The sequence below is a fragment of the Festucalex cinctus genome, chromosome 15 (genome assembly GCF_051991245.1).
Source record: "Festucalex cinctus isolate MCC-2025b chromosome 15, RoL_Fcin_1.0, whole genome shotgun sequence".
Classification (NCBI taxonomy): domain Eukaryota; kingdom Metazoa; phylum Chordata; class Actinopteri; order Syngnathiformes; family Syngnathidae; genus Festucalex; species Festucalex cinctus.
The window spans coordinates 20,824,979-20,842,734 of NC_135425.1; the positions used below are offsets into that span (position 1 = coordinate 20,824,979).

Consider the following 17,756-nt stretch of genomic DNA (forward strand, 5'->3'; position numbering starts at 1 on the left):
TTGTTAGCTTTGTGTCTTTAATTTGGTCCTATTAACCATGTTTAGACATGCTAATAAGGTCACTCCTCTTGATTAAAGGCGCTTATTGGAGGCTAAAAACGATTGGAATTTTATCACAAACAAAGAGTCGGCTAATAACCAGCTGATAATACCGTATTTGTTTAGCTGGTATTGCGTCCCAAGCCCAAAAGACACGGATGTATTGTTTTAATATTAAAAAGCTACTTGGATGTAATTGCGAAGCTCGTCATTGGGAAGCAAATGATCCCTCTGTGACAAAAAAACAAATGTCGGGATAAGTTGAAGTGAGGCACGCTTTAAGAATTCATTTCCCGTGTATACAATTACTTTTCATTAAGGCTAAATGAAGCCCCGTTGTCGCTGCGATAACACGGCAGCCGCAAAGCAACGGCGCCGTTCCGAAGTCAGCCTTGCGGGAGATTTATTCCAGACAAGTTTGCGTTGTTTGCTGTTGACGCTCAGAACAAAGAAAGCAATCTTTTGACCCGCGAGGGAGGGAATTTGTCTTTGGGGCGGGCAGCTTTACGACTCGGGCCGCGGAACTTGAAAGGTAATGAATGGAAATCCCCATCCTTGAAGGTATTTCCGATATTTCACCGGACCTGCTGACTGCTGATTCCAGAACATTCTCTCGACCATCTATCGCAGGGGTGTCCAAACTTTTTCATTTGAGGGCCACATCCAGAAAATCAGAATGACGCAAGGGCCACATAATGTTATGAAGAGAAATTGTGTTTCGTCCTAAAAATTGTACAAATAATTTTTTATTTGTGCTATTGCATATTTAAAAAAATGCTACTGTATATAAACCAATTTGTTTGTAAGATGGCAGTAGGGTTATTATTTTTAGTTTAGTTCTCTAAAAAATGCTTAGTTTTAGTTTAGTTTGTTAGTTTCAGTATTAGTATTTTTATTTTTTTTTAATGTGTATAACTTGTGCGAAATATTAAAAAAAAACACCATGGGAGTGACGTCATCTTTTGGTTCTTTTCTATTGGCTGCTGCTAGATGACGTCACTTCTGTGTGACATACTTTCAAACGTCATTATTCCGGTTTATATCAAAATAAATCTACTAAAAATCACGTTTAATCTCATCCGCAAAGGCTCATGCATTAAATTAATTACCAAAGACTAAAATGAAGGACGTTTGCTATAATTATAGGTAGTTTGTTAGTTTTGTAAACATAAAACGTCGTTTCAGTTAGTTTTTGGTTACAATATTGTTTTTTTGAATTTTAGTTATAGTTAACTAAAATTACCTTTAATGGCACCTGTTTTTCGATACCCTCCCTTTTTATGTTGACCATCTCCAAACATTTTTGTTTTGTTTATTTTATTTGAACTGAGTGAAATGCCATTTTTAGCATATGTCGCGGGCCACTGAAAAATGGACGGCGGGCCGCAAATGGCCCCCGCGCCGTAGTTTGGACACCACTGATCTATCGATTGAATCCCGACTCGCTCGCCTGCACCCAAAAGACGATGACACACACACATGCTCACTTTTAAATGACAATATGTCGTTTATTTTCTATTTCTTAAAGGTTTATTATTTACAAACAAAATAAAACAAAAATAAAAGAAAAATCAAAAGGATTTTTTGACAAACACTGTTTGTCTGCATATTGTTGTAAGAAAGTTTACATTAATCTTTCTTTTCCTCCGCGAAGAAACTCAGTAAACCAAAAAATGTGGCTCTCGTCCTCTGCGGAAATTCTTTTTGCATCTCTATTTTTCTTCCGCCTCAACCAAACAAACTGACGAACGACGACTTAAAAAAAAAAAAAAGAACAAAATCGAGAATATACATACAAACATATGTGCTGGTTTGTTGAGGGTCTCTACGCTGCTAATGTGTAAAAGCTTGTTACGTCGCCATTAATGCCCGTCTGGTAGCGGTGATCGGTAGAGTGAGGAAAGAAAAAAACGAAACCAAAGCACATAGTTGGGAAGCACTCCCACTGAAGGCAAGTTTAAAAAAAAAAAAAAAAAAAAAAGACAAAAAGCCCCTCAATAAAAGAAAACATCTCAAATCAACAGTCCTGCGATACGTCGTCACTCATTTCTATGTGGCAGATTCATGATTAAGTGCTCCTAGTTGAAAATCTGCCAGCGAAAAATATATTCAACTTTCAACTTGAAAAGTGCAATTCGTAAAACAAAGACAAATGGCTTCTTCTTTTTTTTTTTTTTTTTGCTTTGGCCAGTTTCCTTACACAAACGTAAGTAGCTAGTCACAAAAAAAAAAAAAAAAAAAGTAAGAAAGGTGCTCGGCGTTTGTACATCTTGTCGTGCGTGATTTTACTGCATTCAATTGCACTCCCCCACCCCGAACAAAAACAACTTTACAAATAGCGTGAATATGAGAGAGAAAATAATACAGCTGCTTTGAAGAAGTTGGATGCTGTTGAGACATTTGTCCGTCGTCGCAAAGTCCTTTCCCGTTTAAAGAACAGACAAAAAAACGTGACAAAGAGGGAACGTCGGGATGAACCGAAGAAGGGCGGAACATGGCTATCGTTTAGGCACAAATACGCAAGAATGTCCATGTGAAACGTCGATGCTCGCACAGACGACATCGAGGCGGACGGACAGTGAACATAATCAAACATCAACATTTAAACGTCAACATTGTTTTTTGATTTTTTGTTGTTGTTGTGACAGTGCATGCTTTCATTGACGGCGGCGTTGGGATCATATCGGTACACTATCGACACAAACTGGTAGCCAAACGCTCGTTCCCGGAAGGGCTCGGATACGCCGAACCGACTTTTTTTTTTTTTTTTTTTTTACGGAATGCGCTGGAGGTCATCAACGATACTGGAACCCACCTGGTGTAAACTGGAAAGAATCATGGTCATTACTAGGAAAGTTCAGCGTCCGTTTTTGGGTTGGTTTAGCGCATACGAGCCCCCGGGGAAGGATTCATATGAGACGTAGAACCTTAATGCAAACATAACAGCAGAACCTTGCAATCTTTTTTTTTTTTGGGTAAACTTTAAAGTCTTGAATTGTTTCGGTTGGATATCCCATAATGCGCCAAACCTTCAAGCTCGCTTCATTGAGTCACATTCATATTGTGATTTTACATACAAAGTACGTGTCAAGTCTTTCAGATACCATGTTGACAGTGAACACGAAAACATGAGGTTCCTTGGTTTGCGGTGGTCCTCTCATACGACATTTTACAGGGTACTACTAATGTAGCAACGTTGCAGATTAAACTAGCTTGGAAGCTTGTTCATAATAGAATTAAGAGTACCGTATTTTCCGCATTTTAAGAGGCACCTAAAAGCCTTCGTTTTTTTTCAGAAGCTGACCCTGCGCCTTATAATCCAGTGCGCCTTATATATATGGATCAATATTGAGGTCTCACTGTCAAGACGCTATCGGTGACCCTGTACGATCGGTGACGCGCATGCGCAGAAGATCCCGCCATCTTGGATCGCTAGCTAATACTTTACCTCAGAGAAAATAATAAATCAGCTGTTTATTCATTTTGGGAGTGAATGGAGTTGTCAGAAAGCTGGTTTGTAATCTATTAATAAAGTTTGACTGACCTATCTGTTGACATTCCCTTTAGCGCAGCACCATCTAATGGATGCATAACGTAACCCCAGCCTCTACTGTAGCGCCTTATATATGGAAAAAGTTTTAAAATATGTCATTCATTGAAGGTGCGCCTTATAATGAGGTGCGCCTTATAATGCAGTGCGCCTTATAGTGCGGAAAATACGGTACTTGGATGTTTGTGCCAATACTTTTAGGTTGGGTTTTCAAATAAGGAGATAGTAATTGCTCTCATAGGGATTAATCATAATATATTACGCATTCGCAATTTACTAAAAAAATAAAATACAAACAACAAAATTCACTTGAGCACAGCAGGATTCTTGCTAAACCTTTTCATTAGCAGGCTGCATGTTCTTTTTTTATTTTATTTTTTTGCATTAAGGTTCGTTTGCCAGCTTTGTCGCTTGTAGGTGAGTTAGCTAGGTTCCCCGACAGAAGTAAGACATTTGTTTATGATAGAGAGAATGCACCACACAGTATCTGTAAATACTAGCTCTACAAAAATTATTTACAGCACACGTATAGGTAATCTTTATGTCACAGTCTATTGCATAATGGTGATAATTCTTTAGTTTATAAATATTATAAATATACACAGGGTTTTCTTTTTTTTTTTCTATCGTTCATCGTTTTATCACATTTCAACCATCCCAAATGAGGAATAGAAAACAAACGCACCCATCCGTCCTTTCGTCCATTCGTCACGCTCGTCTTGAAGCAGCATTTTCTGTTATTCATTCCCTTAACACTGTTGAGGTTGCAAACACTTTCCGTACGGTGTTAGTTTCTGAAAGTCCAGAAAATTCCTTGCGTGTGAGCGTGTGCTTTTTTTTGTTGTTCTTCTTTGTTTTGTTTTTTTTTAAAAGATGATTTGCAAGTGTTTGCTTTGCACGTATGATTCCACAGTGGCGCTAAACGCTGTTTCTTCCTCGTTGGTGGAAAAGGAAGTCACAATCCGTAATGCATTCCAGGTTTAAAAAAAAAAAAAAAAATCATAAATATATAAATAAAAATTCATACATGATATATAATTCATTATATCTCTCAGAAAGGAAGACATGTTTTTTATACTACAGCTTTTTTTCAATTGCCATTGCGAAATATATTATAATTGGATTTCAACACGCATGCACTCGCACATTCTCCCAACGCTCCCATTCGTACTATATATATATACACACACACATACAGGCCATATACCAGATATGTGTATATATTCATAGATATGGCATAAAAGTAAAAGAGATTATCTGTATAATATACATTCTTAAGTAGGATGACAATATGTCTAAAATATAATACAAGGGCTTTGAATGTACACAATTTCAATGAGGTTATCTGAGAAAACAATGCTGAAGTAGTTTGGAACTCCTCCATGGTTGGAAAAAAAACCCAAAATAAAATAAAACTTAAAAAAAAAAATGGGATCATAAATTAGATGCAAAGCGCATTTTGTCTTGTTCAGTCTCCGTACTGCTCAGGACAGAATCTCTCCGAGAGCCAGGGGAATCCCTGTGCTGGCTTGACGACGACGAGGCTGCCGCCGCCGCCGCCGCCGCCGCCGCCGCGGACGTGGTGCGTACGGGTGGCAGGGCCCCCGACGACATCTGCCGGAACAAATTGACCCGCTGGGGGACCGTGGTGCGGATGCCGCTTTGGAGACTCAACCCCTGGATGGCCGCCGCCGCCGCCGCCGCCGCGGTGGGCGCGGGCGGCGCGATGGAGGCCAGAGAGTCGCCCGAGGCCTGTGGCGCCCGCGGCCCGAGCGAGACGTCGTGGGGCAGGGACGGCTGCGACGCCGACAAGTGTCGCACGTCTCGACTCAAGCTGCCCGACTGCAGAGCCTGCGTGCTCTTGTGGACGTCCCCTCGCTGGGGCGAAGGGACCTGCTGCTGCTGCTGTTGCGGCGACTGCTGCTGCGTCGCGCCGCCGGTGGCCGACACGGGCGGCGGCTGGCTAAGCTGCGACGGCTGCTGGATGAGCGACAGCTGGGACGCGGTGGGAGAGCCGTACTGGAAGCTCCGGCTGGCTAGCGGCGTCTGTACGGGCGGGCTGCACATGGCGGCCGTGAAGGAGCACGGCGACATGATGGCGGAGGAGGAACCCAGGTGGGAAACGCTGGCGGCGGGATAGAGGGCGGCGGCGGCGGCCACCGGCAGCATGCGTGCGGCGGAGGCGTTGGCGATAGCTGAAGCACTGTAGGTCAAAGGTACCGACGACTGCTGGAACTGACTCATCCCGAAGGCGGCGGAGAAGGGCGGCTGCGCTGGCGAGTTAATGATGGAGTTGCCGGACATCGGCGTCGAGTTCATCCCGCTGACCGACTGCTTGCGGTCCACCATCATCACCATCTCCCGGTCCTGGCGAATGATCTGCTTCAAGATCTCGTTTTCCTGCGTGTTGAAAACGCCGGCGTTCAGGTCCTTCTGGAACTTCTGCAGCAGCAATGAGTTCTTCTTCCCTGTTGGGGAGCATTCGAGAGAGGTGAGCTGGCCTGGCTAAGGGCGCACACAGGAACAGGAACAGGAACAGGAACGGCAAACAAGATCATGATGCAGCTTGAAGACTTGACCGGAGGTGCCAAAGAACCACCTATACGTTTCGTTTCAACATTTTACTTTTACTCCCATACTTTTTGTTTTATCAAAATGGGCTTGTTAGCTTATTAAGCCATATCAAAAAAGATGTAAGTACAGTGTGGTAAAGTCAACCGCAGCTGAAAATGGTTGAAAGGCAAGAACATGAACCTGGAACCACGAGAAATGGCTTCCATTGCCTTATGGAAGAGAAATTGTTTGGTGTTAACTGGCTACAGGTGTGCTCATGGTGAATCGTTAAAATAACACGCACAGGTAAGATTTAGATTTTCCAGTTGTTATCATTAGCTAATTTCAAATTTTTTGTTAATCACTTTACTACGTTAGTAAAGCTATGGGAGCACGTCTTGATAGCATGAATGTCGTTAGCTAGCTCTTGGTGACGTGACTAACTAGGTTGAATGGACGTCCCGAATTTGGGACAGTCGCAGTTTTGAGCCTTGGCGGATTCTCAGCGTATTTTGCCAGCCCCATTGTTTTGTCTTACTTTTACACATCCCATCCCGTGTCCCATTTTTATTTTTATTTTTTTAAGTTAGTCCAGTCAGCAAGCCAATTATTTGGGTCATGTGTGTGTCAATCACACTATAGACTAAAATTTGTTCTTATTTACTTTCACATTTGTGATGTTATTCGCATCCGTATGTAAAACGCTTGCAAGTTGCCGTTTTCATCGTACTGAAACTCAAACTACTTCCTGCTTCCATGTCTATGAATCATGGGAATTGTAGTCTTACGAGCCTAATGCTACAGCTACTTACTAATGCTGCATTTATTTGATTATATTATTTTTTTTATATTTTTTATATTTATTGTAAATTGAAATGTATTTATTTATATTTTTACATTATATTATCATATTTTTATATTATTATATTGTTATATTATATTTTATCCATCCATCCATTTTCTTGACCGCTTATTCCTCACAAGGGTCGTGGGGGGTGCTGGAGCCTATCTCAGCCGGATTTTGGCAGTATTATATTTTATTCTAATAATAATTATTATTAATATTATTACTACAACTGACGTCACATTGAAGTTGACGGTGAAGTAAGGTTCTTCCCCCCGACTTCGCAAGTGGGATTTCCGTGTTCAAGGGGGCGTTCCCGTACACACTCCCTGTTCCTCGAATGCAGCACTGTTGAATTATAAAACAAGCAAGATAGCATTTAGCATTAGCTTAAGTAAAAAAAACAGCTACCAGTCACTAGACTGACTCGCGATTACATTTGTTTCAAGTACCGGGTAGTTCTTTCTTGTTAAGAAATTATTATAGATTTGATTCTCAGTGAAATTGTAGGGTCCTGTTTTTTTCTTCCACTTTGAAAATCTGGTCACACAACATGAAACAAGATTTTTGTTTGTTTGTTTTTAGCCTAGCAACAACAAATATTGTACTATAACTGATAGTAAAAATTACCTTCTGCTAAACCTAAATGCATTCCAGAATTTTTTGTGCTATTTAAGTTACCCAAGTATTTTTTGTTATCGACAAGTATCTGTAACTTCTACTTAAGTACACAGTGTGAGTATTTTTCCCATCTCTGGACTTGACCAAGCTAATTTCTCAGGTCTTCAAGCTGCACCTTTTACACATCCACTAAACTGGGTGGTATGGAACGTGAGGTGTGAAGGTACACTGAAAGGTGATGTTGGCGATGGCGACTAGAGGGGTCTGAGAGGAAGGGGTGAAGGACACATAAGGAGACAAAGATTACGTGTGGCGTCGACTGGCGGAAAAGTGCTGACCAAAGACGGAATACTGATGAGTCGCAACCGCGCGTCACCACGCTGGACACTTTCCCTCCCAAAGACGACACCTAAGTCTAATTGAAAGTCACGGGCTATTCAAACCACAAGGACTAACACACGTCACACAAAGACACCTTACAATATCCACTTCTTAAGACAAAGTCAAGAAAAAAGAAAAGGACTACTCTACCACAGAGTGCTTTTGAGGTGACGTTCATATTTATGTATGAACCAATCGCGCTTCCAACTGGACCGCACAATTAAATTAGAACATTGCATAATTCCTCCCATACAGCTTTAAAAAAAAAAAAAAAGTCTCCACAGTGGGTGTTGTACGCACCGTAGAGCTCCCTGCGGCCTTGCATACAATTGATTCAAATTGAAAATGGACTAATTATGCGTCATAAAGGGCACGCTGCGCCCACGGGCCCAGCAAACAATTTTCGTACGCATGGTTTGAACATGCATCATGGCAGCTCGCGTTGATGAGGTTTTACCCATTGGCAGGCATCCGGGCCTGATTCGGACACGATACGAGGATAAACCACGGCAATGAATCGGAATCGAAAGGGCTGCTATACGTGGAAGCGAGCAGCATTTACCACTACGCTACTAGAGCGGTTTATTTTTCTTCTTAATAATAATACTCTGATTGTCGCAACATGACAGCTATTCTCATAATATAACAAGAAAACATTCCAGACTTTTTCCACCAAATCAGCCTTGCAATATTTCTTATTTCATCATAATTTCTCTTTTTCTTGTATTACTCCAGGGGTTTCCAAAGTTTATGACGGTGTCGGCTTAGGTACTAGATTTCGCAGCGGCGTAAGAATACAATACAATATGTACTCATTTAGATTATGCATTTGATTGAATTATATTTACAGTCTATGATGTCTTTTTTAATATAAGTATCAGCTATAATTATGACTTTATTACAGCATTAGCATAGGTTAGAAATACTAATGATAGCACATAATTATACTTCTTGATGTTCCGGCATATTTAGGTTACGTCATCGCATAGACCCACTGTACTACTACAATTTTTGTAATATTATAATTAATTTCTTGAAATACTATAATAATGCATCTAACAATCTTTTTTCCTTTATATAATTCATGTAACATTACACTGTGGTACATTTCAGCAGATGGGCTTGTCCTTTTAAGACCTGTTCTATCATGATGATGCAGTGACTGAGGCCGTCCACGCCAAAAGACGTACTTCTCGCAATCCCTGCGGGTCTTGCGTATCGACAGCCCCGTGACATAACGTTGCTGGCTAAAGAAGACGGAGTGGACGCCAAGTGCGCTCAAGGCTTCAACCTCCAGTCACTCCATCACGGAGACTCCGTCCGTCCTCCAGGGGACGAACACTTCTCCGCTTGGACGGCGGAGTTTCCGCTCAAGGCCGCAGGTAAACGAACAAACTCGCGTCAGCTTTGAAAAGGATTGATGTCACCTCTGTGGACTGTGCTTTCTCACTACGGGCTACAGCTAGCACCACCGACTACCAGTTGACTTACAATGCTGTTTTTATGGCATTTTTAAAGGTGACAGGATTTATCTCTGCAGATTGGAAGAACAGTAAACAATTCAGAACACTCACATAGCTGCTTTGACAACAAAAAAATATAGCGACACGCTTTGAACTGGTCGCCAGCCAATCGCAGGGAATTAACTTCAAACTGCGAGATGTTGTATCCACAACAAAATTGGAAAATTCAAAATGATCAGAACTGGGCAAAACCATCATTACATTTGTCATGACTGTGTTTTGTTTGTGGCAAATGTCCGATGTTTGGTTTTATTTGAACTGGTGCAATCAACATCTAATCAGCAGCTAGTTCCAACTGGTCAGAAGCTATGTGGTGTCAGGAATCTTTAATATTTTTTAACTGGTCAGAAGCTATGTGATGTCAGGAATCTTTAATCTCTTTATCAGGTCAACAGCCAATCAGATAATTCCATGTCAGTCCTATTAGCCACATGTCTGGCCACAGCCAATCAGATCCATTCGCTATGAGAAGTGTGTTGGGGCCGATTTATTCATCTGTCATCTGTCCAGCAGGCCGCCTTCTCCTCTGTTCCTCGATGACTTCTCTTTGTTTCTGGTCTAGTCAAGTTAGTTCCTCGCCTCTTGATGTTATGCAAATAAAGTGTTAACCTCTTATTTGTTTCTGCGTTTTTGGGATCCAACCCCAGAACATAACAACATTGACCCGGCGTCATTGATTGACGCCCACCTTTTGCCTAAAAAAAAAAAAATACACGGACTGAAGACTGGCTGAAGCAGATTTACGTCCATCAGTACAAAGGGTCCTTCTCGGTCCATGTATTTTTTTTCGAGCCTTGATGTCATAAAGCACTCGCTGAAAGGTGGCCATCGGTCAATGATGGGCCGATGTATCGAAGGTTTTGCTCAGCTCTGGAAATTATAAATCGAAACCCACAGGGAAAAAAAATAAAAAATAAGAATATCACTCATGACTTGAAATAACAAAGGATAAGGAAAAATAACCTTTAGAACTGAATATATGTAATTATAACTCAATACATTACCACCAAGATAAGTCACAAATATACTAATAAAAACACATAAATAAACAAAGCATGAAAACAGAAATATGAATACAGTTGTAAGAAATGAGAAGAAAACTGGTGAACACATGCTATACAAACAAACCTGAACATTAACATGAAAACAAACGTGACTGAAATCATGATCAATGTGCCTAAATTAAAAAAAAAAAAAAAAAAAAAAAAAGTATAGTCAAAAGTATTCCTTTAAGGCAGGGGTGGAAACCTTTTTAAGGACAGTCATATTCATTTAATAACCCTATAACGCCAAATGTATCATATTAAATAAAACACTATTTCATGACAATATATTTTTTCCTCCATTAAAAAACTGACGTATATATTCTGACACATGCATTGCATGGATGATCCATTAGAGGGCAGTAACACCCAGCTAATAGCTTTTCAAGCGTCCTTGCAAGATCGCCACAATTGAGAAAAGGAGAGACACCTAGACTAGTGGGAAATGTTCATTCTGATTTTTGAAAATACTAATATGTTTGACATATCTGTTTATAAATGTGCGAATTTAAAGCATTGTGACCGGATGTATCAAATATGACAAATTTTTTTGTTTCTTTGTTCAAAAGGGACAATAAAGATTCTATTCACACAGAATCAGAATTTTCTCTCACATATTTCATGGTTCAGGCTTTATACGGTTAGGGCAAAATATTGCAAAACAAATGAGCACGAGCATTTGTAGGTAAAATAGGTTGGGCTTTTATTTTTGGAATGCATGGCGGGCCAGAACAAGTGTCCTCGCAAGCCGCAAAAAATACAAAAGGCTCCCCATCCCTGCTTTTAAGGACAACTCAACATTTATTCATAGCAAAATGTGATCAATCACTCAATTATGGTCATGCTGCAGAAAATCAGCTCCTTGTTGACTGATGATTCTAAAGTTGGAATGTGTGGCTTTAACGAAGAAATCAGATTTTACCCACACAAACAAAAGCGAAAACATTTGAGTAAGTAATGCCATGTAACAAAAACAAGATGGTGGTGGCTTGCATTAGTAAAGATTTACTAATTTGCAGATTTGATGCGCAATAAGTCCAGGTGGTTATTCTACAATGTGAAAGCAAAAAAAAAAAAAAAAAAGCATGTGAATGGGGCATCTTTGTTTCCTGGATTGTCTCCCTGGTTGGTATGTGTCCATCCGAGGACAAGCGTGGATGGTTGGAATTATGTGTATGTATCCTAATGTGGAGGAGGGAAGGGGTGGGGGACAAGAAGCTTTTGGAGAATGAATTTGGGGGCGGGTCCAACTAAGCCAGTCTCTGTTGGTACACTATTTTTTTTTTTTTTTTTTTTTAAATTAAGCCGCTGTTCGAATGTTGCAACTGGAATGAAGTGTTTACCTGGTGCCTACTCGTCGCCCAGGACACTCTTGAAAACGAGAAGAGCTCGTCTCAAGACGGACTCCTGGTCAGGTGATTTTTAGATAGATAAAAGATCACGTCAAATGTGCAACACGGTACTTTTTTTTTTCTTTTTTTTTTTCTTTTCTTAAATAAGAGCAAGACAAGCATGTAACCAAATGCAGTTCAGACGTAAATATATGAAGAGAAAGAGAGAGAAACGATACAGTCATGACAACGCACGCGTCTTCCCTTGTATGAGACAAACTCCCCTGTTTGGTGGTGGTGGGCAGAGGTGGCAAATCCAGGTCCAGAAAGTAAAAACCCTGCCACAGTTTGGCTTTAGGCTCTTGTGCTAGCTAGCTAGCTCCCTAGCAGGTAACTGAACATTGGGGGAGCTAGCTAGGGAGCTTGCTAGCTAGCACCTGGACCTGGATTTGCCACCTCGGTAATATGCTGTGTATTTAATGTCATTTGTAGCATAATCCTTAAACTCCTAATTTTGTAGTCCTGTCACTATGATGCGAGCTAGCTAGCTCCCTAGCTAGCTCCCCAGTGGTCAGATACCTGCTAGAGAGCTAGCTAGCTAGCTAGCACAAGGGACTAAAGAAAAACTGTGGCTGGGTTTTTACTTTCCGGACCTGGATTTGCCATCTCTGGTGGTGGGCGGGACAGGAAGTGAAGCCGCTCTGAAAGGTGTCACTCAGTGGGCGGCTGTTTTTATTATTTATTTATTTTATTTTATTTTTTAATATAACAGGAAAAAGGGCAAATGCAGATTGTCACTCAGATTAAAGGGCATCATGTTGTGAAAGGCTACAGATAAATTTAGACGCCTTACTCCACACTGAAGAATGCAACCCCGTCTCCTTGGATTTACGTCATGATACAACAATTATAATGTATTTTTTCACATTTTTTTTAATAATAAAAAGAAAGCCATGAATTACTTGAATAGCAGCGAGACTGAGATGGAAATTGAAAGTATGATTTTGGCATAATCACATTAAAGTGAGAATGAATTTTTACCAAGGTTCACACTACATGGAAATGGAAGCATACACTACTCACATTAAATTAGCGAGATTCAACTTCGGGAAGAATCTACATGCCTTTATATATGAATTTAATTTGACCTCTAAACTTTTGAAATCACAGCAAACTTGCTGTGAGCAAAAAAAGCTGCTTTTCACACTGCACTTATGAGACAGCATGCCGTCAACCAACCCGTTCATTGTGACCATAGCGAAGGCCACGCACCACCGAATGAAGAATTGCTCGTCCCGCTACCATAAGCGTGCCTCAAATTGAAAAAGGTGATATTCGAGAGCGCCAGTCAAGTGCCTCCAATAGAAGAGGAGCTAGCAGAGTAGGGAAAACCAGTATTTTCAATTCACACACACTGCAGCTAAGTAAATGCCAATATTTGTAGGCAAGTTGGCCACTAGCTGAGGAAATCTGTTAATTTTACTGAAGTTTTGCATGGGTAAACACCCGCTGTTCATATGTTTTAAACATGTTCATAAACAACTTTTAATAAATAAGTTTCGATAACAACTAATATAATCTGCAGCATGCTTGTTGCACACGGACGTCATTCCGAGGAGAAAAGGTTGCCTTGATTACGTGAAACCCGCGTGTCGTCTTGGTTGAGTGGTGCTAATCAATGTGTTGCGTTGCATTGGAGCAGAGTGTCCTGACACGGTTACACTAACTCGGTGTAATAAGACCACAATCGGGCGTATTGACGCAGCTGAAGGGCGCACAAATACATGGACACGACAGTGAAAAGCAACAGGAACAGGTAAATAAACACCGCAGCTCCACCACTGACAACATAATAGGCACATTGCAAACTTCCCATTAGTACAAAAAAAAAAAAAAAAACACATTGAAAAGGGAGATTGCTACCAATGGGTGTTGTTAAGACTTAAATCACCGTGTGCTATTTTTGAAAGGCTACATATGACAATACACGGATACACAGTGTGCTTTGGTTGCTTGTGTGAGCGTGTAATTAGCCGAAAAAGAACGCTGAGCTGAGCGTATGGTCGGAGGAAGACGCTGGGCTCGGCTCCAGCCGCCCAGCCGAGTGAGCGGCGTTGTGGGAAAAGTGGAGCCTGCGCAGCCTTTCATGTTTGTGGGGTAATCAGTGCAACGGAAGTAGCCAAAAAGGCAGCCCAACAACAAAATGTCTTGTGTTCTCATTCTGCGGTGTAATAAGGTTAGCATCTCAAGAAGAAGTTGTGGATGAAAAGGTATTTGTTCCGTATTACAGTGGAACCTCCAATGTGGAAAGAGAATACGGCCGATGCAAAAAAAAAAGTGATTGATTTATGACATGCTGCAAATCCATATTTTAATTTCTTCTAGGTCTGCCTTTTTATTGTTTCTTTGGGGGTCCATTTGTCGTTTCATCAACAAACCCAGATGTCTATTTGATTTCTTCCAGGTGCACAATTGTTGTCGTTTAATGATGGTTATTAAACCATTCTAGCCATTTATCGCTTCATTGTGTGGGGTGTCATAAATCAACCGCTTCTCGACACAAGTGGTATTTTATATTCTCTCTGTTTAGGGTCTGCTTTTGTCTTGTTTTATAAAAGCCATTAATCATTTTAACAACAAAATGTAAAATCCAGGTGCACGTTTTGATTGCTTGCATGTGGGCATTTCTTGTAGTTTGAGCTTTATTGTCAGTAGTGTCATAAATCACTCAATAAATGACTTTTGGACCCAAACCCATATCAATGACTAAAGATAATAAAATCCAGATTTTAATTGTTGCAGGTGTACATTTGTTGTAGTTTAATGGCGGTTATTGTCTTTAATAGTTTATTTCCTTTTTTAAGCACCCTGTCAGTAAATCAAAAGTGGCATTCTCCATTGAATTTGATACTGGATCAGTGACTCAAGGTGTTCGGTTTTATCATATTGGGGCCATTAATCATCTACCATTTGATATTTTCCCAATAAGAGATCATAAAATCCATTTATAGTGTTGTTCTTGTTTTTTTTAAATGTTAATACTCACATTCTACCCTTTGATCCTTGACATTTGTATTTCTGTACGGGTGTCATAAATCATCCACCCTTTGACCTAAGCAGTACCAATACTGCTTATTCTCTCGCACATACCTCTTCCAGGTAACCAATTATTTCTGTATTCTATTGTTTGATATTTTAACAAATGAGTTCTTTAAATCCAGATGTACATTTGATTTCTTTCAGGTATATGTTCATTGATGTTTTGGGAAGGTTATTACTCAGTCTACCCTTTACTTGCTTTTATTTACAGTACTTTCTGGCTTTCACCAGATCAATGACAAAATTATTAATATTATTATTATTATTTTTTTTTATGAGGCCAATACACCCATTTTATATTTTAACAAGAGTTCGCAAAAGTCAGATATACATTGTATTTTTTTTTTGGGCTGTAGTGTACATTTGCTGTAGTTTTATGACCCCCTATGATTTTCTATGGGAATGTTTGTTTTGTGCTCGACCTTAGAGGTTCCACTGTAATGGCCAATGAAAAGTTATGGCAAAACCCAAATGGCAAATGAAGGTCCCTGATGGAAACTATTGCCCAGTGTATTTCATACATGTGCCCCTTTTAAAAGTATACCTTGTTTACTATTTCATGGCCAGGTTGCGTAGATCTACATTTGAATATAGGGAAGCATCGTTGTGGCTGAGTTTATAACTGGATTATTGTAGAGTGGGAAAGTGGCGACGTTCCAGCCTGAAGCGACTTCCTGTTTCCTGTCGCTGGCTTTGATTTAGTGTTTGGTTGATTTCGAGCAGGGGTGGGGAACCTTTTTCCTATTAGGGGCCATAAAGTCCTCCCAGGTCTGTACTAAATTGATGAAAAAACATGATGCAACAATCCAACAACATTTTATCATGATGTATTATGAGTATTTTTTTCATTCAATGTGTGTGGGCCTTTTTTTTTTTTTAGAATTGCATTTTTGCCCTCGCCGTATTTTAGGTTCCCCACCCCCGATATAGGCCCTCTTATTCGGGGGTGGGGTGCTGCTCATACCCAGGAGTGCAGATGAGTGGGAAGAGGGCCACACAACACATGCATGTGAGGTTAGCTTCCATCCACTCGCTGGCGTCCAGTGAGGGTGGGCGGGGTCAACGCCAACCCCGACCCCCTCCAGGACGGCGGCATGCGCATCCTCCCCGGTTAAACCAACCATAAAGATTGGTTCTTTACAAGGATTAATTCTGGTTCCAACACGCGTGTTAATTCATCATAACAAATGACAGCATAACAAGGCCATGCGGCACAAGATGGCGGACACGATGCTTTTCATGGAGGGAAGACGGCAAACGTGTGACGACAAGAGGGCACGATGACAGGCAAAAAAACAAAAAAAAAAACAAGAAAAAAAACACCAGGACAGAGGAGGATGCTGTCATCGTTGGCGACGCTTACCGATGCGATCCAAGCGGTCGATGGCGACCGTCTCGAAGGCCCGCCGCATCATTGGGTACTCCTCCAGAACCTCGTTAAAGTGGTCCACTGACAGCGAGAAGAGGCGGCAGTAAGTGTCGGCCCGTACGCTGGCCGTCCGTCGACCCTTGGTGAGAAGGCAGATCTCTGTAGGGCGACAGGAAACATTTTAACAAACATATAAAGTTGCTGATTTATGACCATTTTATTGCATCTCGGAAGGTAACAAAAGGTAACAAAATAGAAAGAAGCTCATATTCGCTTACAACTTGCCACCTGCCACAACTGACGTTGAGTCACTCATAACAGAGTGGCTAACGGTTTATCCAGCCAACTCTACACTCTCATTTGCTGAGTCTGACGTGCATCAACACGCCGGGCCTCGTCTTTCAAAGTCAGACGCATTCAGTCACAGTTAACTCTTTGACCGCCAAAAACGTTTAATTACGATCAGTAAAATCACGACGTATGCCGCCATAAACGTGAAATGACGTCAACTAAGTTTTATTTATTTATTTATTTATTTATTTTCTCAGTGCAATGTCTAAGTGCAGCGCTGCCTGGTCAATGGGTTGTGGAATCAAAAACACTAACTATGGCCAGCAGATGGAAGCATTATATCTCTTTTTGTGAACGATCAAAACCTTTGTCATATCATAAGGTTTTTTTAAAATAACGTGTGGCAGTAAAATAGATAAGCACGGATACTACAGTATTTTAAAACGATAGGCCTACTCACGGTGTGGTAATATAGGCTAGTATAAGATCCGGTGCAAGAGCAAATAAGCCATGTCTGCCATCTAGCGCTGAATGGTGATATTACAAGTTAAAATTAATAATGAATTAATATTTTTAAAAAGTATTTGTGGGGTATTAATCAAGGTGCCACTCGGGGTGAGACTGAGGGCAGCACCACTTGATTTTAGGCATTTTGGAAATGGAACAAAAACATTTTTAGCATTGTTAGCTTAGCTAGCGCCACAGACATGAAGCCAACATTAAAAGTGTAACATTGGCATTTTAGTTGACAAGCTATCAACAGTATAATGTCATTGTACAGCTAATACAAGTACAATGCTAACCTTTGAGCAGATTTTGGTATGCCTGGACAGAATCATCGATGACTCACTTTAGCAATACCCTAAATTTTTAGGGTTAATGTTTTGAAGGATTCAACCCTGACTAAGCAGACAACCACGTAGCTTTATCTTCATAAGTAGTTATTGTGTGCCGTGCTTTAATTGGCCTGTCTGCATTTGCGGGCTGCGGCTTAACTAAATGTCCGTGACACATTAGCATGTAGATGAACCGTCAACGTGAAGGTACAAAAGGAGACGCTTACGTCGAGTGTAAATAAACTGTGTCACTTGAGCAACGCTGAGACCATTTAT

The 17,756-nt window shown here is 40.7% G+C and overlaps 1 protein-coding gene across 1 annotated transcript in view; it reads right to left on the reverse strand.

Annotated features, from left to right (window-relative positions):
- Positions 1-1,551: 1,551 nt before the first annotated feature.
- hcn1 (hyperpolarization activated cyclic nucleotide-gated potassium channel 1) overlaps positions 1,552-17,756 on the reverse strand; it is a 78,671-nt gene continuing 62,466 nt past the window's right edge. The window contains exons 7-8 of the mRNA XM_077497331.1: positions 16,348-16,512; positions 1,552-6,057 (exon numbers count right to left, since the gene is read on the reverse strand). Coding sequence (XP_077353457.1) covers positions 5,024-6,057; positions 16,348-16,512 — 1,199 coding nt within the window. The 3' untranslated portion in view covers positions 1,552-5,023. The remainder of the gene's footprint in view (positions 6,058-16,347; positions 16,513-17,756) is intronic.